At 52.7% G+C, this 23,809-nt stretch overlaps 1 protein-coding gene across 1 annotated transcript in view; it reads left to right on the plus strand.

Annotated features, from left to right (window-relative positions):
* PHKA2 (phosphorylase kinase, alpha 2 (liver)) overlaps positions 1-15,172 on the plus strand; it is a 96,722-nt gene extending 81,550 nt beyond the window's left edge. Inside the window, exons 23-33 of the mRNA XM_011940214.1 lie at positions 595-674; positions 881-959; positions 1,071-1,200; positions 1,836-1,937; positions 6,565-6,683; positions 7,454-7,483; positions 8,914-8,967; positions 10,780-10,950; positions 12,791-12,844; positions 13,565-13,765; positions 14,278-15,172. Of these exons, the coding sequence (XP_011795604.1) occupies positions 595-674; positions 881-959; positions 1,071-1,200; positions 1,836-1,937; positions 6,565-6,683; positions 7,454-7,483; positions 8,914-8,967; positions 10,780-10,950; positions 12,791-12,844; positions 13,565-13,765; positions 14,278-14,448 (1,191 nt within the window). The 3' untranslated portion in view covers positions 14,449-15,172. The remainder of the gene's footprint in view (positions 1-594; positions 675-880; positions 960-1,070; positions 1,201-1,835; positions 1,938-6,564; positions 6,684-7,453; positions 7,484-8,913; positions 8,968-10,779; positions 10,951-12,790; positions 12,845-13,564; positions 13,766-14,277) is intronic.
* Positions 15,173-23,809: the final 8,637 nt, after the last annotated feature.

Consider the following 23,809-nt stretch of genomic DNA (forward strand, 5'->3'; position numbering starts at 1 on the left):
CTCGCCCGGCTAGTTTTTTTGTATTTTTTAGTAGAGACGGGGTTTCACTGTGTTAGCCAGGATGGTCTCGATCTCCTGGCCTCGTGATCCGCCCGTCTCGGCCTCCCAAAGTGCTGGGATTACAGGCTTGAGCCACCGCGCCCGGCCCAGAGCCGCTTTCTAAGACACTCGAGTTCAGTGTCGTGATGGTAAGATGATGGCATTTATTAGATGTGAATAATAGGGAAACGGGTAATTTAGGAATTGAATATGGTTATTAACTCGTACCATCGGTATCTTCAGACTTATTCCTGTCTCATTCGATAGCAGGGAGTCCAATGTGTTTGCTACAGTGGATGGGCATTAAATGCCCACTGACAGGCCCTGCAGAGCCAGGCCTGGGGGCACACATTGGAGACAGAGACCACAGACACCCAGCCCTGCCTGAGTTGCTTAGTCTGGGGTCTAGGTATGAATTTTTCAAATCAAGGGCAACATGGGTCATAAAGTTAAGGTAAATGTACGATCTGATTGGCAGTGTCTCCTCCCCACCCCTCATCGTCTTTGCCAATCTCTTTTGCGCTCTGCCTCTCACCCTTCCTCCTAACTGCGAAGGCCTGCACGGATCTGCTCTCGCACCAGAAGCAGCTCACCGTAGGCCTGCCGCCCGAGCCCCGGGAGAAGATCATCTCTGCGTAAGTCGTCAGCCTTAAGGACCTCAGGTTTGCCGGGGAGCCATGGGGAAAACATCAGCACTTCCCAATGTTCGGAAGAGGGGCTTTTTAAAGACACTCTGTCACATGGATGCATCTAGCACAGAAAATAAGGGTGTTCCGTGGAGGGTGAGGAGGGACTGTCTCAAGATACCTCATCATGTTTGTGACACAATGCTCCTTCCTAGGCCCCTTCCCCCGGAGGAGCTCACAAAACTCATCTATGAGGCCAGCGGGCAGGACATCAGCATCGCCGTCCTCACGCAGGTCTGGGGCTGGTGTGGGAGGGGCCGGGCCACAGCCTTCCTCAGAGTGGAGGGGATCCTTCAGCCACTCACCCTGTCTCTGAAACCCCATCTCCGTGTGTGTCTGCCTCAGGAGATTGTGGTTTACCTGGCCATGTATGTCAGGGCGCAGCCCAGCCTCTTTGTGGAAATGCTGAGACTCCGGATTGGACTGATCATTCAGGTGATGGCCACGGAGCTGGCGCGGAGTCTGAACTGCTCAGGTGAGATGCCCGCAGCTCCTGCAGCTCCCGCCGCACCCCACCCCAGCCACCAGGCCACGGCCTCCACTCTCAGGGGAAGCCCTACTTAGGTTATCTCGAACTCAGCATCCAAGCCTGTGGCAAGCTCAGGCTTTACCAGCTTCTCTCATTTAGATGGAACTCCCTTCCATGTGGCACAGAGCTGAAGTTCATAAGTCAGGGAGAATGGGGCTCTGGTGATGTTTACCATTACAGCCTCAAAGGCGATGTGGAATCTTCCGCCCTGTACCTGACATCTAAGCTCCTTCCTGGATGCCCTTGCTATGAGATGTCACCCCTATTTTATAACATCTTCACGGGGAGAAACCCTACCAATTTGAATATAAAAATCCATCATGAGACATCCAACGTTGGGGATCAAACATTGTGAAAAATCATGTGTCTGAGAATTAAGCAGATTCATGATTTAAACAGCAGCATTTAGAATCCCCACGAAACAGTGCATTTCAGCCCCAAAGCAATAGTGAGGTTCTCCTGAACAGGGGGACCTGCCATGGCATCTGCTATCACCTCCCTCCCCACCCAGGTCCACCTGACCCTACCTTTACCCGCCACCAGCCCTGTGTCTGGGACACTTACAAGATATTTGTTTGTAGGAGAAGAGGCTTCTGAAAGTTTAATGAACCTCAGCCCTTTCGATATGAAAAATCTCCTGCACCATATTCTAAGTGGGAAAGAGTTTGGCGTTGAAAGAAGTGGTAAGTCCCATGCTCCTGTTAGTGTCTTCAGGGAGCTGCCTCCTTTACTTGCAGCAGACATTAGAACCAGCGCTGTGGGGCATAGCGAATGTGGGAAGGGAAGGCTCCTACCTGAAGAAGATGGACAGTCCTAGGCTCAAGCTTCCTGCTTTGGGGGCTTTGGGACTCGCTCGCAGTGTGCTGGGTGAGCTTTTCTTGCCCAGGTTGGCACAGCATGTGGGTGTGGTATACCGCCTCCTGTAGCCGTAAGCGCCTGGTACCATCAGTTATGCAAAAGTGTTGGCCAGGCATGGTGGCTCACGCCTGTAATCCCAGCATTTTGGGAGGCCGAGGTGGGCAGATCATGAGGTCAGGAGTTCGAGACCAGCCTGACCAACGTGGTGAAACCCCATCTCTACTAAAAATACAAAAAAAATTAGGTGTGGTGGCGCACGCCTGTAAGCCCAGGTACCCAGAAGGCTGAGGCAGGAGAATCACTTCAACCCGGCAGGCGGAGGTTGCAGTGAGCTGAGATTGCGCCACTGCACTCCAGCCTGGGCGACAGAGCAAGACTCTGTCTCAAAAAAAAAAAAAGTGTTAGAAGTGTGGGGGACCCCGAGTGCCAGGATGAAAGGGCTGTCCTTTCACACCACCTGAGCATCCTGGCCTTTGGGTAAAAACATTCTCAACCCGGCCTCACGTCACCCTCCACAGCGCGGGAGGAGACCCCTCTGTGACCTCACAGCGTGCTCGAGCTCACTTATTTTGCTTTGTCCTGCCTCACTCACTCTGTTTTTATCTGAACCGGAACCCTGCTTGCAGTGCTGGGAAACATAATCACCCAAGTCCTGGCGTGATTCTTGTTCTCAAATGTTCCCTAATTATAATTGAAGCAATTATCTTTTCTCCTCCTCATAAAAAAGCTAAATGATTTGCAGGCACGTTGGTGAATTTATTTCATCAAGCCAAAGAAATGCACTGTGGGCTTCATTCCTTTTATTTAATAAGAAGGACATTGGGTACTGTGTATGTTTCCTGAGCATGTGCCGGCCGCAAACAAAGACGGCATCGTGCAATCAGATGTGTTTTGGTGGTTTTTCTCCTTTCCTGAAGGAGGGATACTCGAAATGCTTTTGCAAAAGTAATTTCCAGTTCTTTCCAAGGCAGAGTCCTTGAAATGGTAATGTATGAGATAAATATTTAATGTGTTCTGCTCATCATTACAGTATTCATGGCTTGACACAGATAATTACTAAAAATTTGTCATTAGATGTACAGCTATAGATATTATGAAACTAGGAACTGAGTAATGTCATCTGAAAGCCATAAATATGTGTGATTGCAAGCAAGAACAGAAGACATGCTGTCTTTTTAACATATAACATCATTTGTTAGCTGTCGTTTGTAATTGTTCAATTTTTGTAAATTTAGGAAGCCCAAATAGGCTTAGAATTTTGATTAAATCCTGAGATGTTTGAGATAAATGTTTCCAGCGAACACCCACCCCGGACAGCCCCTCTTGTAGCTTCCTGGCCTTTGGTTTGGATAAAAACATTCTCAACCCGGCCTCACATCACCCTCCACAGCGCGGGAAGGAGACCCCTCTGTGACCTCACAGCGTGCTCGAGCTCAGTTATTTTGCTTTGTCCTGCCTCGCTCACTCTGTTTTCCACTTTCTCCTTCTGTTTTCCACTTTCTCCTTCTGTTTTCCACTTTCCTGGGTCTGTCCTTCCTCTCCAGCTCATCACTGAGTCTCCCTTGTGGGCTCCTGCCTCTCTGCTGTCCTTTAAATGTTCTTGTCCCCAGGTTCCTCATTTGTCACTACTCCTCCCGGACAGTGCCCTCAACTCCCATGGCTCCATTGGGTTCAGGTGGGATGGTGAGGCTTGCAGAGGATGCTGCCTGAGGAGGTGACCTTTGAGCTTGGCCTGGCTTGCCAGCACAGGCAGATGCCCAGTGCGGTGCAGGTGGCCGGGAGTTGAGGGGAAGCGGGGCTCCAATCGGTAGAGTTTCAGGTGATGCTGGGAGGACTGTTTGACCTTTGTCCTAAAGACAGCTAGACCTGGGAGGCTTTGGAGTGGGCAGTGATACGATCACACTTGCCTTTTAGAATGATTGCTGTGACCACAGCACAGAGGCCAGGCTTGTGGGAGGTGGGGCTGGGAACAGGTTTGAGTCCCAAGGCTGGTGCGATAGGTTGGGAGTGAGAGGTGGTGGCCTGATGCATTGCATCGGTGGCCCCTGGTTGCCTCCACCTCCAGCCCCTGGCAGCCTGACTTTCCTAGCACATCCCCCTCCAGCCCAAGGCCCTCCTCCAGCTGCCACCTTCATTTCATTTGGCACCTTGCCCTCAGGCCTGGGCATGGGCTCTCCTCCAGGCACTGCTGCGGCACTGAATTCTCCTGCATTCACACCTGCACCCGCTGCCCAGAGCCTGGCACCAGGAGGCCCCTCTGGATCACCCAGCCCATGGCCACAGCTGCCCGGGGTGCCAGCCCTTCAGGGGCCCGCAGCAGTTTTGTCATTTCCCGGGGGCATTCCAAGAGTCACACGGGACTGGGGACAGAGCCCAGCAAGGTGCATGTGGGTCCTATACATTAGTCATGACGAACCCTTTAGAAAAATATTAATATAAATAGGATTGGGGATATCATTGACCAGTCAACACTCACCAGATCAAACTCCAGGCGGTCATGAAACACGATATGATAGAATATTTAATGCCAGAGAGAGATATTCACAATATAATTACAAAAAGGCAGATCACAGAACCATACTTTATGTCCACAGAATGTATGTATCCATCTCATGTTTCTGTATCTGTACGTATGTATGTGATGATTCTGTTTTGTTAAAAACATACACAGTCATAGGGAAAAAAAACTGGAAGGCTCATGACTAAAATATCAAGAGATGTTAGTTCTAGCTTCTGTAGTTCAGTGGTCTCAGTTTCCTACAAGGAAGGTGTGCTTTGGGGTTTTTTTAAATTTTTATTTATTTATTTATTTCTAATTAAATATAGATATGAGGTCTCACCATGCTGCCCAGGCTGGTCTCGAACTCCTGGGCTCAAGCAGTCTTCCCACCTCGGCCTCCCAAAGTGCTGGGATTACAGGTGTGAGCCACCGTGCCTGGCCTCGGGTATGTTTTTTGTTTTGTTTTTGTTTTTGTTTTTGTTTTTGTTTTTTTGTGACGGAGTCTCACTTTGTCACCCAGGCTGGAGTGCAGTGGCACCATCTCGGCTCACTGCAAGCTCCGCCTCCTGGGTTCACGCCATTCTCCTGCCTCAGCCTCCGAGTAGCTGGGACTATAGACACGCACCACCACGCCTGGCTGATTTTTTGCATTTTTAGTAGAGACGGGGTTTCACCGTGTTAGCTGGGATGGTCTCGATCTCCTGACCTCGTGATCCGCCCACCTCGGCCTCCCAAAGTGCTGAGATTACAGGTGTGAGCCACCGCGCCCAGCTGTTTTGTTTTGTTTTGTTTTTGAGATGGAGTTTGGCTCTTGTTGCCCAGGCTGGGATGCAATGGCATGATCTCAGCTAACCGCAACCTCCGTCTCCCGGGTTCAAGGGATTCTCCTGCCTCGACCTCCCAAGTAGCTGGGATTAGAGGCATGTGCCACCACACCCAGCTAATTTTGTATTTTTAGTGGAGATGGGGTTTCTCCATGTTGGTCAGGCTGGTCTGGAACTCCCAACCTCAGGTGATCTGCCCGCCTCGCCCTCCCAAAATGCTGGAATTACAGGTGTGAGCCACCACACCCAGCCGGGTATTTTTTTTAGAATAATTTTTTACTTATCCAAAAGCAAGGCTGGGCATGGTGGTTCATGCTTGTAATCCCAGCACTTTGGGAGGCTGAGGCAGGCAGATCACTTGAGCCCAGGAGCTCAAGACCAGCCTAGGCAACATGGCAAAACCCTGTCTTCACAAAACATACAAAAATTAGCCAGGTGTGGTGGCACACGCCTGTGGTCCTAGCTACTTGGGAGGCTGAAGCAGAAGGATCTCTTGAGCCCAGGAGGCAGAGGTTGCAGGGAGCCAAGATCGCGCACTCCAGCCTCGGGAACAGAGCAAGACTCTGTCTCAAAAAAAATAAAAAAACATGACCGGGTGCGGCGGCTCATGCCTGTATTCCCAGCAGTTTGGGAGGCCGATGTGGGCGGATCACAACAAGGTCAGGAGTTTCAGACCAGCCTGGCCAATATGGCGACACCCCGTCTCTACTAAAAATACAGAAATTAGCTGGGTGTGATGGCGGGCGCCTGTAATCCCAGCTACTCAGGAGGCTGAGGTAGGAGAACTGCTTGAACCCAGGAGGCGGAGGTTGCAGTGAGCTGAGATCGCGCCACTGCACTCCAGCCTGGGTGACAGAGTGAGACTCCGTCTCGAAAAAAATATATATATTTCACCGTGTAAGGTGCTTCCTGGCCACTGTGTTGTAATGGTGCTTAAGTACTCTGCACATTTCCGTTTACTCCTTTAAGAGCTGAATACTGCACCTGTGCTGCTCTCGGTGCTGCAGACACAGCGCTAGCCAAGCACAGAAGGCCTTCATTGTCAAGTAGGGAAGACAGGGGCAGATCCTCCCTCGGGGTGGATGCTGTAGAGTTCCTAAGAACCACATGTGTGTGTTTCCCACCCAGTGCGCCCTATCCACTCCTCCACATCCAGCCCTGCCATCTCCATCCACGAGGTGGGCCATACTGGAGTCACCAAAACTGAGAGGAGTGGCATTAACAGACTGAGGAGTGAAATGAAACAGGTAAGAACACCTTGGTGGCAGCGAGGGGCGAGTGGTGGTCTCCCTACCTGGGCTCACCCCAGAAAGTGACAGAAACCTAGGGCATGAGGCTGTAGTCCACTGTCTAGAGTGGGAGGTCCCTTCTGTCTGGGATCTGAACACACCCCTGTCCCCAGATAGATATCCCAGAGCCGCTCATGTGCACCCTCACCCACTCATCCTTAACGTGATGTTCTCATGAATGTTCCAGAAAATACCCTTGTCCATGTTTGCCTCTGTTCCTGAGAACCACTCTTTGGAGTGGGCCACAGCCATTGAAAAAGTAGAGTCATACAAAAAGTCACCAAATCATCTATGTCCTTCAAATGAAATAGCAAGAGGGCTCTGGAAATAGACCAGAATGCCCGTGATACTTGGATTCTCCACCAGCCACAGGGGTCTCTTTTCTTAGTTGACCTTTAATTCCTGGTAAAAAAAAAAAAAAATACTTTTGAACTGACCGCACAGGGCCGCAGCTCAACGTCGCAGTCTTAAGGTGCCAGGTGCTGTGCTAGGCCTTGCCCGGGATCCATGCTGGGAAAGAGTTTTCCTCTGACCATGAGAAATGCACTCGAATTTTCTACTCTATTTTAAATGCTGGTCATGACCCACTAAATCGAGTCCATGATGCACTCATGGGTCACCGCCTGCGGTTTGATCAACACGGCCCTGGATTAAGAGAGGGCGATAGAAGAAGCACGTGTTCTTGACTCAAAGCTGGTTTTGATTTCCTGATGTATTTTTGCTTTCAGATGACTAGGCGGTTTAGTGCTGATGAACAGGTGACACCCCTTTGCCTTGTTCGTCCTTTACTTCCTGTTCTTTCTGGCTTGAATGTGGAAAGCAAGGCTGTGACTCCGCAGCTTGTGGATGTGTGGAGGGCGGCTCTACCCGGCAAATGGGCTGGAGCAGAGGCAGAGAGCAGGACTCAGGGCCAGAGAGATGACCTTGCCCCATGCCTTTACAAATAATCTGTTTCTCAGATTCTTGGGCTTTGTAGGGTACTTTGTGAAAGAGATCATCCAGGCTCTGCCTCAGTGGGAGTTTCTATTCAAAAAGAGGGAACTAAATAGGGGGAAATGCAGTCATTGGTTATATCAGTAGAAAGAATGCTGCTATTCCTCTCCTCAGATCGCCTGGGGGTACTTAACCCGGAAAGGAAAAACATGTAAGGATGCTCTTCTTTTATGTCACCCTGGTGACATATGTTCTCCCCCCTCTGGAAAACTGGAGTCGCACTTCTAATATTTTGATGTGTATTACCACAAGATCCTAGAGGAGACGTCTTAATGACATGTAAAGGCCGATTCCACATGTTGTCCAGAGGTAAAACATGCTTTCTCTCTCCTAATGTATGCTGTTTCCAAGTAAGGAACCGGCTTTCCAAACATGTTCCCTTGCCAGCCACTCGGTGGCACCGTCCCTCTGTCCCCACATCCCGATGGCCTGACTGTGGGCGAATCTGAGTGGTTCCTTCTGCCTCCATTTCATGCTGTTCTTGCATGTTACGGAGACGAAGTGATCACCTGTGTTCTTTGCTGGGCTTAGAGTCACCTAGCTAGTACAAACTTGTGTTTGACCACTTACGTCAAGGAACATAGTCTTTGTTCAAAAAATGTAATAGCTGTTATGGTATTTTCAATTTCTAGTCTCTTTTGCAAGAATACCGTGTAGATAGCACACTGTACCTTTGCAAATTAAGGGTACATTCTAGATTTTTAGACGAGGAAATACTTATTTGACCAAAGGTATCAGCCTGATCATATTCATTCATTTAATGAGTATCTACTGAATGTCTGTTAGGTGCAGCATGTTAGTGTCAGCATAGGTATTTGGTTCATCTGTAGATTTTCACAATTCTTAAAATATGAGCATTTCATGGCTATGAGTTTGGAAAATAAATTGTGTCCTAACTTGATGATGCACCCTCCACATACGACGGGAACATTTAATATTTACGTTCAATGGCAACAGTTCATGTTTTTAAAAAGAGCAGTTAGCAAGTTTCATGTGGAGTCGAAGCCCAGAGTGGCGCTTGCAGGTGCCCCTGCACCTGAGCTTGCCTATGTATGTTGCTGTTGGACCTTCTCTGCGCCCGTATTCTCTGCTGCTGCTTTCTGTGGGTGTTTCGGATGCTGCTCCATGACCCTCCTCTCTGCTGTGTCTCTTGGTGTCATTGCTGTCAACTGAGTGGATTCTTTTTGTTTTGTAGTTCTTTTCTGTGGGCCAGGCCACGTCCAGCAGTGTGCATTCCTCCAAGTCTGCGGTAACAGTGCCTCGGGATCATTGTGTCCGTCCCTGCTCCTCCTCGCGTCCTTCCTTGTGCTCCCACCTCATGCCTAACTTCTGAGGATTCGAGCAGGGCTGAAGTGTTTTCAGTGGGATGCTCACAGGCTCCTCCAACTGGAATTCTGAGGAGGGTAGAAAGGTGGCCCCAAAGTGCTTGCACTGAGCTTTGTTCTCTGCCTGTGCTCCTCAGCACAGTGTGGGTGAGGAGTGTCCTTCTCACCAATTCCCAGAGCTTCTGGAAACTTCGGGGCATTAGTTCCATGCCTCTTTATGGAGCCAGGATGGTGAACCCTTGCCCGCACGTGCCGACTAGCACTCTGCACCTGCCATGCCCCAGATCCCGTGTAGGGCTCGGATTGTGCTCACCGCAGAGCAGAGGCTGAGTCTTCCTCCTGCAACTGGAGGGCCCAGATCAGCTGAGTCATTGAGGAGTGCAGCTGTAATTACTTTTATTTGTGTCTAATTGTTGCCTTAAGTGGCAGTAATGAGCCCAATGGAATAACCCAGCCAAACTGCCTTTTCAAAATAAGATCTGTTGAAATCCAAGTGCTGCAGAAAGGAGAGCTCCACCTCCTGCCCTGCTAGCACACTTCAGGATTTCACTTTAACCCTTTACATCTGACTGTGCGCATCGAGAAACCAAAGTGCCAGATAGTCCCAGGCAGAGAGATGTGTGAGCGTGAGGGTTATCCCTTCTCGACCAGGAGGTCTCGCAGCTAGAAGCCCCGCAGGGCAAGACAGAAGGCTGGGAGCTTTGCTGCAGGGAGGGGATGGACCCCCACCCAGAGCCCCGCCCCCCCCACCCCCCCGGCCACGGGGAGCCTCTCAGACAGGGCTCCCCTCTGGAGCCTGAATCAGTCCAGCCAATGTTGAGGTGGGAAGGAGGTGGCGCCCTCTTCCCTCACTTCAGCAAAGTCAGCCCCAGTTCAAAGGCAGCCATTGCCCCAAATTAAGATAAAGCCCAGTGCCAAGAACAGGGAAAGCAGGAAGTGGGACTGCAAAGGATGGGTGGATGGACCCTGATCTGCGAGGTCCCCACCATTAATTGTGGGCTTCACTGTTTGTCTTCCCTTGTGTCATGTGTTACCTTCTCTGTGGTTCCTGTCCTGTGGAAAGGTGACTGTCACTTCTCTGTGGCACTGCAGCAATGAAGTGGGCACTATGGAGTTTGTCTCCCTGGGCCACGAGTGCCTGCTCCGAGGGCCCGTTGTCATGCTCAAAGCTCTCCCACTGCAGCGGCACAGGCGCCGCATGTGGGTGACAGCTGCCCCTTATGGACACTTAGCACACGCCAGATATGTCTCAGGGGCTTCTGTGTCTCCAAGTGGCGAAGGCTTCCAGGCAGCTCTCTAAAGGACGCCCGACTGTGTCCCCACTGTGCCGATGAGGCTGAGGCCCAGAACCAGTGTTCATGGCAGGGCCAGGCGGCCTCGGGTGTGTCCTTGGCATTGCTGGCATTGAGTGGGGATTAGCGCTCCGGCAGTCCGACCCCCGAGCCCGTGCCTGCCCTGCTCAGCCTCCTCCCTACGTTACGGGTTCTAGCTTTGGGGGCAGGACTGCCTCTTGGGGGGGCTGGGCAGAGTGCAACATGGAATGGAGTGATCGACCCAAAGCGTGCGAGTTATCTCCCATCAGGAAACAAGCAAGGTAGACTGGAGGAACCATGTTCCTCTCTGGCGAGTGGTCTGGCATTTAGTGCCTAGGTCGCAGGGCCACCCTTCATGATGGCGCACTCTCCCAGGGGCACCTGCTGCGTGGCTTCTGAGGCCCCAAGCTGTCTGTCTTGCAGAGGTCCAGCACCCCATCCTCGCCCACTGGCACGTCATCCTCAGACTCGGGAGGACATCACATCGGCTGGGGGGAGCGGCAGGGCCAGTGGCTGCGCAGGAGAAGGCTGGACGGGGCCATCAACAGGGTCCCCGTGGGATTCTACCAGAAGGTGTGGAAGATCCTCCAGAAGGTGAGCTCCTGGGGAAGTGAACCGTTCCCGTACTGCCCTGGCAAGGCATAGTGGCACCTCCAGGGAAGCGCACACACAGCCCTGAGGATGGCTTCTCTACCTCAGTGCTGTTGGCACCTGGGGCCGAGGCATTCTATACTAGGGGGCCTGTGCATGGTAGGATGTCTACAGCGTCCCTGGCCTCTCCCCCACCCCCATGTAACAACTAAAAGTGTCTCCATGCATTATCAAATGTCCCGTGGGAGGCAGATCACCCTGGTTGAGAACCACAGCAAGTAAGACAAGGTGGCAGTCTAGGTTGTGGTTGTGTGGGACCAACTTGGACCTATTTTAGGAACACAGAAGAATGGGGAAAGGCTGGGAGGCTTCAGATGAAAACCCCGTAACACAGAGCAGCCCTCACAGGCCTGGAATGACCGTTCAGGAGGGGCCTGGAGTAGGCCAGCCCTCCAGCCTCCTGCACGTCCAGGCAGTAGTGTCCCTGCTGTTCAGCCACGTGACTGAGCCCCACCCTCCCAGGGTACCTGCTATGTTCAGTCCCAAAGTGTACAGAGGTGGAGAGCTTCCAGTTTGGCCCCAGGTCCTGTGTGCCCTGAAGGCACAATCGCTCACACCCTGGGGCCTCCACTCCCCTCAGCCAGCCAGCTGTTGCGCTTCCCATCTGCCTGGGGTCATTCACATCTCCCCAGCGGTTGTCCTTGGGAACTGTGGTGCCTGTACCTGAGCGTAGGAGCACCTCCCTGAGCACCTGTTTTCGAGGGGGCAGCATTTTTTGTACCCACACATTGTCTCCTTTCTGCATCGGTCCCCGAGTTTGTGCAGCTCCCTGGGCTGCACCAGGCCCTCCCTGTCTTTTCCCTTGAATGGAGGGACAGTATGCCTCGCTGAAAAGCTGTGCAAACCAGGACTTTTTCCCCCCAGAACTATGTTTTAGTTCATTTCACAGTGGGAGAGGAGAAAACATTATTCCAGTGACAGCATACAACAGCCCCTTCCCAAAGCCATGGCACCGCTTGCTCCAGGTTCTTTCTGTAACAAGGGTCCCTGTGCTTCATGGGGCCCAAGGTGTTCCTCACGGCCACCGCAGAGGACTCGGAGCAGCTGGACTCCCGGGACCCAGGCAGGAGCCTGCAGGGGCTCATGGTGCTTATTTCATTTCCCGCCTCTCTCAAGCGGGTGGGAGTGTCCATTGCTGTTCTGCCCTCAGTGCACCAGGAACGCTGCTGACCGGGGCACTGGGATTTAGAAGGTGGCCAGTTAGACTAGAACAAGCTGTTCCTAGAAAATTTCCCCGCTCTTCCTGGGGCATCACATGCTTCCGCTTGGACTTACTGGCCCAATACCAAGACACTTCTATTATGAAAAAGCATTTTGTATTGAGCTGGCACTCGGTATTTATGTACATGGGTGTGCATGTGCTGGAGGCTTTTGTGATTGGTGCTTATTATAGAAGTCTCAAAAATAGATGCCTGCAAAGGCACAGAAGCATCCCTTCCCCAGCAGGAGCCATGAAAATCCCCCTTTATCATGGCACTAAAGGGGACTTGCAGCCGCCAGGGCCCGGTTGCCAACTACAATGTGGAGCCTCCCGGGAGGACTCGGCAGCCCCCTAGGGCATTGTTCGGGGGAGAGCTGAAAGATGCCTGCTGGGTTCCCTAGAATTGTTCCATCGAAAACACAGCCTGTGGGCAGCGAGAACAAGCTCTCTAAAAATAACTCTGACAGTCTGGCGTGTCCCAGCCCTCATATGGGTTTCCAGGGCCGAGGGGGCTGTGTGTGCACATGCATGTGCTTATCCCATTCTGGAATCTGACTGAAACGCTCTGTGTTCTGCCTCCAGTGCCACGGTCTCTCCATCGATGGTTACGTCCTCCCATCCTCGACGACCCGAGAGGTACGATGAGAAAAACGCAGACGCAGGCCCCTCTGTGGGTTCACAGTAAGGGCTTCATTGCATGGACTCTGACCCCTTTTTGCTCCTTTCGGGCTCATTCTAACTGCCAGGCCAGTTGTAGCTCTGAGCTGTCTAACCACTTCACCCTTATACTTGGCAAAATGTCTTTCCTGCATTTATAGTCAGCCTTTTTCAACTGAGACTCAGCATTTCTGGGCTAGCAAGCTCTTTTCATTTGCCAGACACCCCTTAGAACCCTGTTGAAAGAAAGGAGCCTATCTATCTCCATGCCACCCTGGCCTGCACCACAGGCAGCCTTCTCGGCCCAACTAAAAGCAGTCATCGTCCCTAGGTGATTTGTCATTCTTTTTAACATGGATTTTTTTTAGTCTTACCCCACCCAAAGTACCATGCTTTATGCTGGAAGGAATAATGAAGAGGAAAGAGAAACCAGAAATGGTCCCTGCTCCCTGGAAGCTGTAGTCGATGGTGGGGGAAGGGTAGATAAATCAGGCTAGGACAGGCTGACTGGCTCCTGGAGGCACACTCCAGCCTCCTGCGCTGAGGGCCACTGCCGGCAGGATCCAGAGAGTGGCCAGAAAAGTGGCAGCAGTGGCGCTGAGCCCCAAGCCCAGGCACTGCTACGGTCACCCTTGGTTACTTGGTGATAGGGCTGCATCTGTCCTCTCACTGGTGGTTGCCTGCCTGTCCCTTTGGTAGATGACCCCCCATGAGATCAAGTTTGCTGTCCATGTTGAATCGGTGCTGAACCGCGTGCCACAGCCTGAGTACCGGCAGCTGCTGGTGGAAGCCATCATGGTGCTGACGCTGCTCTCAGACACGGAGATGACCAGCATTGGGGGCATCATCCACGTGGACCAGATTGTGCAGATGGCCAGTCAGCTGTTCTTGCAGGATCAGGTGGGGGTGCTGGGGAGCCGGGTTGGCTGGCATTTATATCTGTTGAGGCTGGAGATTCTGTGTCCAATAGGAAAGAATATACTCGAACCAAGAAAATGTCATCACAGATGGGGAAAAAATGTCAACCACTTGCTTAGAAAATGGTACAGTGGCCACTTGGGAAATCTCAAGACCTTTGGGGATGGATAGGCCTGTCTCAGTGCAAGTTTTCGTCCAAATACCACTTGCAACACATGTGACCCTGGGTGAACCCCTTTATCCTTTACGCAAAGTCAAGTTCAACAGAGTGGTCGTCATCATAGTCAGGAGCTGCAGACTAGGGTGCGTGATGACAGAGTGCAGTGTCCAGAGAGGTGGGGCATTCCCCCGGCAGCGCTGGCTTCGTGCCCTCAGGAGGCCCAGGCCTCTAGGGCAACTCTCACCCTGCCCATGTTGACCCGCCGCCAACACGCAGAAGCGTGATGGGGAGCAGGGACTCCGCTCATTGTCCCCTCTGCCCTTTCCTACTGCAGGTGTCGATTGGAGCCATAGACACCCTGGAGAAAGACCAAGCCACGGGAATCTGCCACTTCTTTTACGACAGCGCTCCGAGTGGGGCTTACGGGACAATGACCTACCTAACAAGAGCAGTGGCTTCTCATTTGCAGGAATTGTTGCCCAATTCGGGCTGCCAGATGCAATAGGCTCTCACCTGGAAACATGATCACGCTCTAAACCTGTCACGGGCCCCCTAGCCTTACTGGGAAGCTTCTGTCTCCCAAGATCCCCTGTGCTATCAGGAAAGCATGTCCCATCAGAAGCACTCTCAGGGGGGCGATGGCAGCACTCACCCTGAAACTGATGTCTGTTGAAGCCACAGAGATAGAGCCGAGGATTCCTGTGCTCCCCGCCAAGGATCACCCCGGGATCATTTTCTAGGTTCATTTCTCTGGAACATTTGTCGTAGCATCTGGTCTCACGGACTCTGAGGAGGAATTGGAAATTGGTCTCTTTTGAGTGCAGAGGGAACCGAGGCGCCAGCTTAAATTGGCTCTTGCAGAGAGTTACAGAAATAGTTTCGATGAGCTAGTGACACATCCTAAAGATGCAAAGATCCTCCCGGCGGCAGTAGCCTTGACAAGGGCCACCTCTTCACAGGATGCAGTCTGTCTGTGCACCAAACTGTTCACCAAATAGAACGCTTGTGTCTCTCTCTGGAATTGGGGTTTCCTTGTGCCTCGCTTGCTTTCATAGCCTTCCATTTTATTGGCAACGGCTGCCTTCATGTAACATAATTCTCTCTCCCCAAGGTTTAGAAAATTCCGCTTCGTTCACCTTGGCTCATGGGCTTCTAGGGTTTTTATCCTGGCTGTCCATGAACTAGGGTTTTCTCCTGCCTTAGGAAAAATCCTGCATCTTCTGGAATCTGGGGGAAAAAAAAAAGAAAGGCGACAAGGCTCCTCTTATAGCCAGGCAAGCAGTTGTTCTAGGGCTAGGCCTGTGGTCCCCGCTTGTGTGGGGTGAACGCCTCGCAGTGGATACTCTCCTCCTGTGCTCTGGGAGAGGTGTCATAGGGTGAGCACAAGTCAGCAGTGCCATGGAAATGAACAGGCATGTCTCCGCAGAAACAATGCTTCCCTCTGAAAACCAGAGCCAGGCGAGGAACCTGCACCCTCTGGGTAGAGGCACTTTGGTCTTCTGTGTCACAGGTGGGTGCAGTCAGGGGCATCGATTGGAGGGGAGCAAGGTCGAGTCAGGTGTCAGGATCTGGCAAATCTTTCGCCAATGTCTTAGCAGTGGAGTTTCTCTGGGCATTGTCTTACCTTGGGGGAAGGAAACAAACCAAGGGGAAAACAGTTTCTGTAAATAATAAACCCTGAAAGACAAATGCTCACCTGGTGGCCAGGAGGTGCTGTCTGTTGAGAGCGATGGGCAAGATTGTGGTGGACTTTGCCTCTGAAACGGAGATGAGGCTATGGGATCATTTCCTCGTACATCTGTATGGAGATGCAGAGATCACAATGCCCTAGCTGCTTTGAGTGGGCATCATGATGCCCAGTGCCCCTCAGAGCCAAGATGCAGTACTGATGTTTATTCCTGAAGCAGAGGAGGGGCAGGTGGCCTCAGCTTCCTGGCAGTCTTCTTTGGGCTGAACCAAACCCTTTGCAGTCTAGAAGACTCTCAGCACTCCAATCTTTGTGTGCAGGCTCTGTCCACATGGCCCCCAAGGTAAGACAGTTCCGTGCCCTTGTTTCCATTTCTTCCAAACCATAATGCTCTCCCTGCAGAGGTGCAGAATAGTTAGGTAAAGGAAAATCCCCCAGAGTCTCTCCATATCTGCTACAGTGGGCTTATGCATTTCTTGCATTTGGGGGACAGATCCCAGAGACAGGGCGGCACATGAGCAGACATGGTGCCAGGCCCCTGACCCCTTGGGCCACCCTGTTCCCTCCCCAGCCCACAACAGCCGCTGACCAGAGCAGCTCTTCCCTCGCAAGCCAGTTTGCTCCCTTTGCCCCTGAGGCTCCACAGGCTGCAGCCTCCGAGGTCTGGGGGTCGCATTTTCCTAGCCTTTGCACGTGTGTGTCTTTAAGACATGTCCGACAGAAACAAGAGTCTTGGAGATGACACATAATTCACCTGCCCCATGGATCATTTCAAATAGATAATGTGGGAAAGGTGTAAGAAGGTATAAATCATGAAAGTTGTTCTTGGAAGCAGCTCAGGAAGAGTTAGAACCCTCCAGAATGAGCCAGGTGCTAATTTAGAACAGTCACCTGCCTGCCAATGATGATGACGTGCTCAGCCACCCAGCCGCGGGCTGGGAGAGGAGCCATAATAAGCGATTCCACCAAGCCTTCCAGCCACTCCTTTGAAACCTCTTTAAAATGAAATCCTGAAATAGGACCGCATTTCCACAGGCATCAAGCTGTCAGCTTCAAAGGAGAACAGGCTTCTGAGGGCTGGCCCCTTCAGCAGGCAGCTGAGGCCCCCCTCCCCGAGGAGTGGAGATGTTTGAGGGCAGAGGGCCTGTCCTGACAGCACCTGCGTGGGGGTGGCGGGAGGGGACTGTTTCTAGGCCAGGCAAGAGGAGCCTGGCAGCCCCTGGAGCCTCAAACCTGGGGCGGGCCAGGAACTTCTACCTTCCCCCTCAGAGCCAAGAAGTCAATTTGAACCTTTGCTGGGGCTCAGGATTAGCATGTTCTGTCTTGGAGGGCAAGCCGGTGGGGCCAGGAATAAGCATTCCTTTTAACAACTTTAGTTGAAAAGCAGCAGGCGCCCCGTCCACTACTGTCCCTGGCTCTCATCAGAGGTGAATTCAGCATTCCTGCCAGCACCTCTGCAATCCTGGGCATGAGTTGACCACTGTGTACCTCAGTTTACCCATCCACAAAAAATGCAGAAGGCCAGGACTAAGCATGGAGGCGTGATGTGAACTCCCACTCCTCTGGCCAAGGGCCTCATGCTTAGAAGGGAACGAGATACGCCCTATGGCAACCCTGCCCGGAGTGGGGTGGGGAGGATGAGGAAGGGGAGACCCTGCTTTTCAGGCCAGGTGAAGGGGAAGAGAGGTTGTCAGGGCTCAGCTGCCTGGACAGAGAGGATGGAAATGCTCCCTGTGTGAAAAAAAAGACCCCCAGATCGGGAGGCAGGAAATGCAGTTTGGCGGCTGGTTAATGCCACTTACTTCTGGACAAGAAGACAGGAGGCTTGGCCACCCCTGATGGAAACTGCAGCAGAACCATCTCTGGAGTCTGTTGATTCCTGCACCAGACTGGCAAATAGCTTTCGTCTTTTCTGCTTCCTTGTTGTCAAAGGGTACAGAAGCCTCCCAGCCACTCCACCCCGCATCACTCTTTGTGTCATTATCTTTCAAGGTGACAAACTTTTGAAGTCCCTGCCATCTCTGTCGGGCCTGTACTTTGCAGGATGTGAGCACCGTGTTCCCAGAATGCCTTCTGTTCTCCCCGACGTGGCCACCGATGGCTCTGCCTGTGAGGGGAAAAGAAAGCTGCGCTGTGGCCCTCTTAAAGCCCAGTCCCTGCCGTCTCCCTCAAAAAGCCACTTAGGAAAGCCACAGCCTTGAGTTACCAAGAGAGTTCCTTCGAGAAATGAGACTGGAGAGGCTGCTCTGCAGTTGAGTGCTGGGCGCATCTGACAATGCCTGGGAGAGGGGAAAATTCCATCAAAAAACTACCCTGGTTTTCTTTAGAGGAACATATGTGCACTTCTGAGGCAAAACATGCCTTCTCAGGAGGGCTGCGATAGTTGGAACCAGTGAACTCTGAAGTCGTGTGATTCGTCCCTCTGCCTTCGTGCAGTCCTTAAACTATTCTGTATTCTGAAAAATGCATGAATCCAGCATGAATCCTAGCATTTCTGCCATGCCCACTGGGGCCAGGCAGGCATACAGCCTGGTTGGGGGATGGAAAAGTACCTCTTTCGTGCTTGAAGGCCCCTGAGGAAGCCCCTGCGCTCCCGTGGTGAGTGTTCCCTGCGCTGGCCTAACAGGGTGTTGGCATCTTGAGCCCAAATCCTGTGCAGCATTGGCCCAACCCTTGCAGGTGGCCACCACCCCTTTCCCCTGCAGCTGGTGTGGCCAAGGGGCCAGGCTCTGCAAAGGGCAAGCTGCATCTGAATTGGGCACGAGGGGATGGTTGCGCCTTCCACGTCTCCTTTTGTGAAAGACCTTCCCAGATACAAACCCAGGACGGACTTGCCGAAGAGAAATCCCAGTTACTGGCTCTAATCTCTGTGCTACCAGCTGCCATTGTCTCGAAGCTCATTTGCAAATAACAGAAACCATCTCTGGCTGGGTGAAGTGGGAAGTTTATTAAACAATACTGGATAGGTCACATGGTCACCAGGCTAAGCGGCTCCCCAGCCAGGACCAAGATCCCATGTCACTCCCCAGTATTCCCAGGTTCATACCCTGGGGCTTATACCACAGATACCCCCAATGCTGGGCACTGTCACTGGGGCCACTGCCTCTGCTCTTTTGGAAACTAAATGTAGAGGCTTATACTTGTCACCAAAAGGGATTTTAAACAGCCACTAGCTGCCACTTCAAGGTCTCAGGCAAGCATGCCGCCTTTGGTTAGAAAAAACAGCGTCCAGCCAGGCGTAGTGGCTTGTACCTGTAATCCTGGCGCTTTGGGAGGCCTAGGCAGGAGGATCTCGAACCCAGGAGCTAGAGACCAGCCTGGGCAACAATGTGAGACCCTCCCTACAAAAAAAATCAGCAAGGCACAGTGGTGTACACCCCGTTTTCCCAGCTACTCAGGAGGCTGAGGTGGGAGGATCACTTGAGCCTGGGAAGTCGAGGCTGCAGTGAGCTGTGATCACACCACTGCACTCCAGCCCGGGTGACAGAACAAGACCCTGTCTCAAAGAAAACCACATCTGAGAATTCTGCCTTCCGAAGTCGAAGTCCCCACTTGATAAAATGGGGATCCCCTGAACACAGGAAGGAGGTTGAGATACCAAACATTCAAAACTCAGTGTCCGCTCCAGCCAGAATGCTTGCTTTTCTTTCCTCTGCCCAGAAAAGGACCTGTGCCCTCTCCACGGCCTGCCCTGGAGAGCTGATGCAAGAGACACGTTTGTCCCTGAGAAAGGCTGTGTGTCAGGAGTGAAGAGGGGTGTGTAGGGGACCCCTCCTCACCCCAGGTGCATGGAAGCCATCCTGGCACTCACCTCTGGGCTGGAGGTAGGACAATTAATAACATGTTCTCTCTTTGGGTAGAAATGCTACTAAGCCATAGGGGCTGGATCACTGCTGCTGCCCAGTATGACCCACCGGACCACCTTCCACCACCCAGCGAAGCCCTGCAGAATTGCCAGTATGCCCTGCAGTTTTTGTGACCACCAGCCCAGTCCCGTTAGATTTCCATGGCAGCCCATCTGGGACAAGACTCAAATGATTGTCACATCTTTTCTTCTAACTCTTTAGCCAGCTGGGGGATTTAAAAATAATGAATTGGAACCATTCGTGGTATAAGCCTCTCTCCTGACAGTGTGAATAATTTCCTCCAGCTGTCACCAGGGATCTTTCCCTGAGTTCCTGTAAGTACTGAAGTCTGTCTCCTGGGCTCAAGGGAGGCACCGCCATCTAGGCGAGGCGGCCCTCTCTGCCTCTCCCCTCCCTCCCCTCCTTCTGGAGAGGCAGGCAACAGCTCCCTGCTCCCCTTTCCCTCATTAGCCACAAGAGATCTGGAGCGAAAGTGGCCCAGCAGGCTGGGAGGTGGTTTTGAGAGCACTGCACACACCATGGCTCTTCACGCCAGAAGATGAAGCAGCTGTTCTGAGTGGCCCCTGGCACTCCCACATGAATCTCACCAGAAAGGATTCCGGGATTTCCATCCCCTAAAGCAGAGAGCTCCCTAGTGCTAGGGTGGTGACTACGCCCTACCCCCGCAGGATGTGTACCTTTGTCCCGGCCTGGCGGAGACTGTGCATCCACTGGGTGCTGTCAGCACGCGTCCACGTGGCTGGATCTGGGCTTGGCTGGCTGAGGCCCAAAGGGCTCCACATCCAGTAGGGCAAAGAATCAGAAATAAGCAAGTCTGCAGTGCAAGAGGGGTCAAGGTGGAACCCGGGTAGGGGAGCTCACTGCCAGCATGGGGTCAGCAGAGGCTCCCCCGGAATGACCAGAACTGGGACTGGGGGGTGTGGAGCGGCAGAAAATGCGAGGAGAGGCAGGCACAGGCCAGGCAGCCTAGGAACTGCCGGCACTCGGTGGAGGGGATGCAGAGGGCTTTCTGGGCTTGGCTGGGGGTGGAGGGACCTTAGCGGAGTCACTGTCCTCAGTCCCTAAATGCCAGGCACCACCCATCCACCAGCCCCAGTCCTACTTACTCAGTTGTGCTGGAGGAAGAGGCTGAAGGCTCGAGATGGGTTGGGGCCAGGGGTGGGGATTTGACGCTCCCAACCCTCACCTGGGTCTGACGGGCTCCTCATAGGTGAAGGCTGAGTAAAACACTCAGTCCTCCAGAAAGTGCAGGGCCACGGCACAGGATCTACTCAACAATCAGGCCCAGCAGGATCGGACTAGTCCTTCAAATGTCAAAGCAGCCGGCTGGGTGGGGACAGCACAGCTGGGTGAGGCCAAGGCCATCTTCCAGTCTCCTGCAGCTCAGCCGAGGGAGTGAAACTGACCCCTCCTCCCCACCCCGAAAAATGAACAAGGAACGATGATTTTCGCAGCATATCGGGGGCAGAACGAAGCAGAGGAAGGAATGGGGAGGCCTGGGAGCATGGAGGGCCTGTCCCCTGGCATGGCTGGAGAAGATCTCGGTGGGCAGGATGTGATCAGTGATCTGAAGGAAGTGAGGGCCTGAGCCTCACTTTACCTGGGGGAGACAGTGCTGGGCAGCAGGAGCCACCAATGCGATGGCAGGAGGCAGGACTGCACCCAATACGTCTGCAGGGGGCGGGAGTGGAGCCACCAAGGAGTCCAGACTTTGGCTTTTGTCCCAAGTCACTGGGAAGAATGACACAAGTATTGCCAACCCTGCCCAGAGAGATCTGCTTTAAAGGTTAGGGGGCAGTGGAGCCACGGCAGAGGCAGAGGGGAGAACCAGTTCATTTCACCGTAGGTCTGATGAAGGATGTGTGAGAGGCAGAGCCAGGAAAGGAGCCAGTGCCGAGGCCATGTGACTTCCTTCCACCTATTTTGAGGAGCTGACAGCCTTCAGGAGCAGCCCCTGCTTTGCTGCTATTTAGGGGAGATAATCTAGTAACTGGAAAATGGGGGTGATTAAATGACAGAAGAGGGAGAGAGAAGCGATGCCTGTTCCCTTCCTCAGCTCCCTCCGCCGTCTCAGGCCTAAAACCCTACAAGGTCCCTACACCGCGTTCAAGGCAACATGCACATACAAAGCCACATACCTGTATCTGCTGGCGCCACCTCCCTCGGGGGATGGGACGGGCAAAGGAAGCAATGGCTGGGACTCCATCCCCAGGGCACCCTCCTCCACCCTGCCTTCTCCTGCTCTCACCTGACCTCTCCCCTAATGTCCCCAAGCGTCCACTGTCCTTCATATTGGGGCTTTAGAAAGCAACCGTGACAGACTTTGGGCCTGAGGCCTGGAAAGGTTCTAAAGGTTCCACACTGCAAGTTGTTCAGAGGCTGCTTCCTCTGCACTTTAAATAGATGTGCTGTGCTGACTTTGACACATTTCTTTTTTAAACTTAAAAAAAGCACAATCGGAAAAAAAGCAAGAAAGAAATGTAGTGAGTCATCCACTAGCGGAAGGGAGGGGCACCCTGCTGGGAGGTGGGGACCAGCGGAACATTCCAGGAGGCTGGCCAGGGAATACGTACCCCAGCCGGTGGGGAGAAGGAATATAGGAGGGGATAGTTGAGGTCAAGAGGATTGGCTCCAAGGAATCCCTGGAATCAGCAGCTTTGTTGTCTGGGGGTCTTCTGCCTGTAAACCTGAGGGGTCTTGGAAACCAGAGGAGGGTGAAGACTTGAGCTGTGGCTCCAACTGAGGGACACATTCCACAGGTGCTGAAGAGCACGTGATCATCATCTGTGCCTGCTTAGTTAGCTAAGACTGCTGTTAGCACCTGGATTTTACAGATGAGAAAACTGAGACTCAAGAGGGCTTGTGAGTTTCAGAAATTCACACATCAATGGCAGATCAGGAAGAAGCCCATTTTGGGCCTCTGTGTTTACCTAGATCTAGGCAAAGAACCTTGCCTTAGTCTCGAACCAATTTACCTCAGAAGAGAGACTCATTTGTTCAGTTTATTCAAGGTTTGGATAGTAGATATGAAGAGAAATACTGAAGGGGAAGGGAATTCCAAGCTTAGCATACAGGGGGTTAGGAAACTAAATTCAGCCCAGGGTGACAGAAGTCATGCATGCAACTGGGCGGCACAGCAAGGCTGGGGATGTAGCACTGCGGACAGTGGCCAAGTCTCTCAGCTCCGCTGAGTCCGCTGCCCTAGCTAGGAAGCGGGGACACCAGGTCCCGCCCTGCCTCTCTCAGAGTCCATTTCAAGGTCAGGAGAAATGTGGCTCATGCTTTGGAGTCCACAAAGCCTTTAACTGGCCTCTGCTGTAATGTGGGTATAGCCACCCTAGGGACTGTTCCCAGATGGTAGCCTTTGGCAAAATTGTACACAGGCAGCATTGGATTTAAGGTCTCATACCTTGCTTTGGCCACCTCCTTGGTCCGTCACCACCAGGAGCTCAGGGGTCAGATGGGCCAGAATTTTGACCCCCATGCTGCTGCTTAGAGCTGGACACCGTTTGATTAGACACAATCTCTTGCTGCCTCAGTTTCTTCCTCTGTGAAATGGGATGGTGATTATAGAAACCATCTTCATGTGGTGGTTCTAGAGATTAACAAGCTAATGGACGTAAAAGTAACAATACCGTGTATGTAATGAGGTCATGATCACGTTCGTACACCCCTGACACTGGCAGAGGCTCAGCAGACAGAGGCTGCTGCCACTCCCCCACCCCACGGTGGCACTGGCCTAGGTCTACAGTCTCCAGATCACCCTGGAGGGCCCAGGGTGTGTCTGAAGGTGAGCTTTGGCTCAGGTGACACTTGAGCTGCGTGGCCATGGATAGCAAGTCACTCTCTGAGCCTCATTTCCTCACTGGTCAAATGGGGATGACAGTGCTCATGGTAGAAGATTCTAGAGGACCATTAAGAACGAGCTAGGGGGATACGTCCATTTTAAACAGCAAGAGAGCGGTCTGTGAGGACTGCAGCCTGGCACACCTAGGAGGAGCCCAATTCAAGGTCAAGGGTGTTGATATCAGCGCTGCCCCGAGCAGGGCTCTGGTATATGGACCAAGGACAGAGCAGAGCTGACAGAGGCAGGAGGTGGCACTTTGAGGAAGAGAAGCAAAGAGCATAAAAGCCCTGTCTTCATCCAAGGGCCTGGGGTTGCAAAGGGATGCGGAACCTCCTGCCCTCACTTGGGAGGAGCCTGTCTGCCCTTAGAAGAAGGGAGAGAGCCTGGGATGGGGGATGCCCCCGGGGGGAGGCTGAGGAGCAGGGCTTCCCTTTTGTCTGACCCACTCGGGACCCACCAGGGCGGG

The sequence above is a fragment of the Colobus angolensis genome, unplaced genomic scaffold, assembly GCF_000951035.1.
Source record: "Colobus angolensis palliatus isolate OR3802 unplaced genomic scaffold, Cang.pa_1.0 Scaffold188, whole genome shotgun sequence".
Lineage (NCBI taxonomy): Eukaryota > Metazoa > Chordata > Mammalia > Primates > Cercopithecidae > Colobus > Colobus angolensis.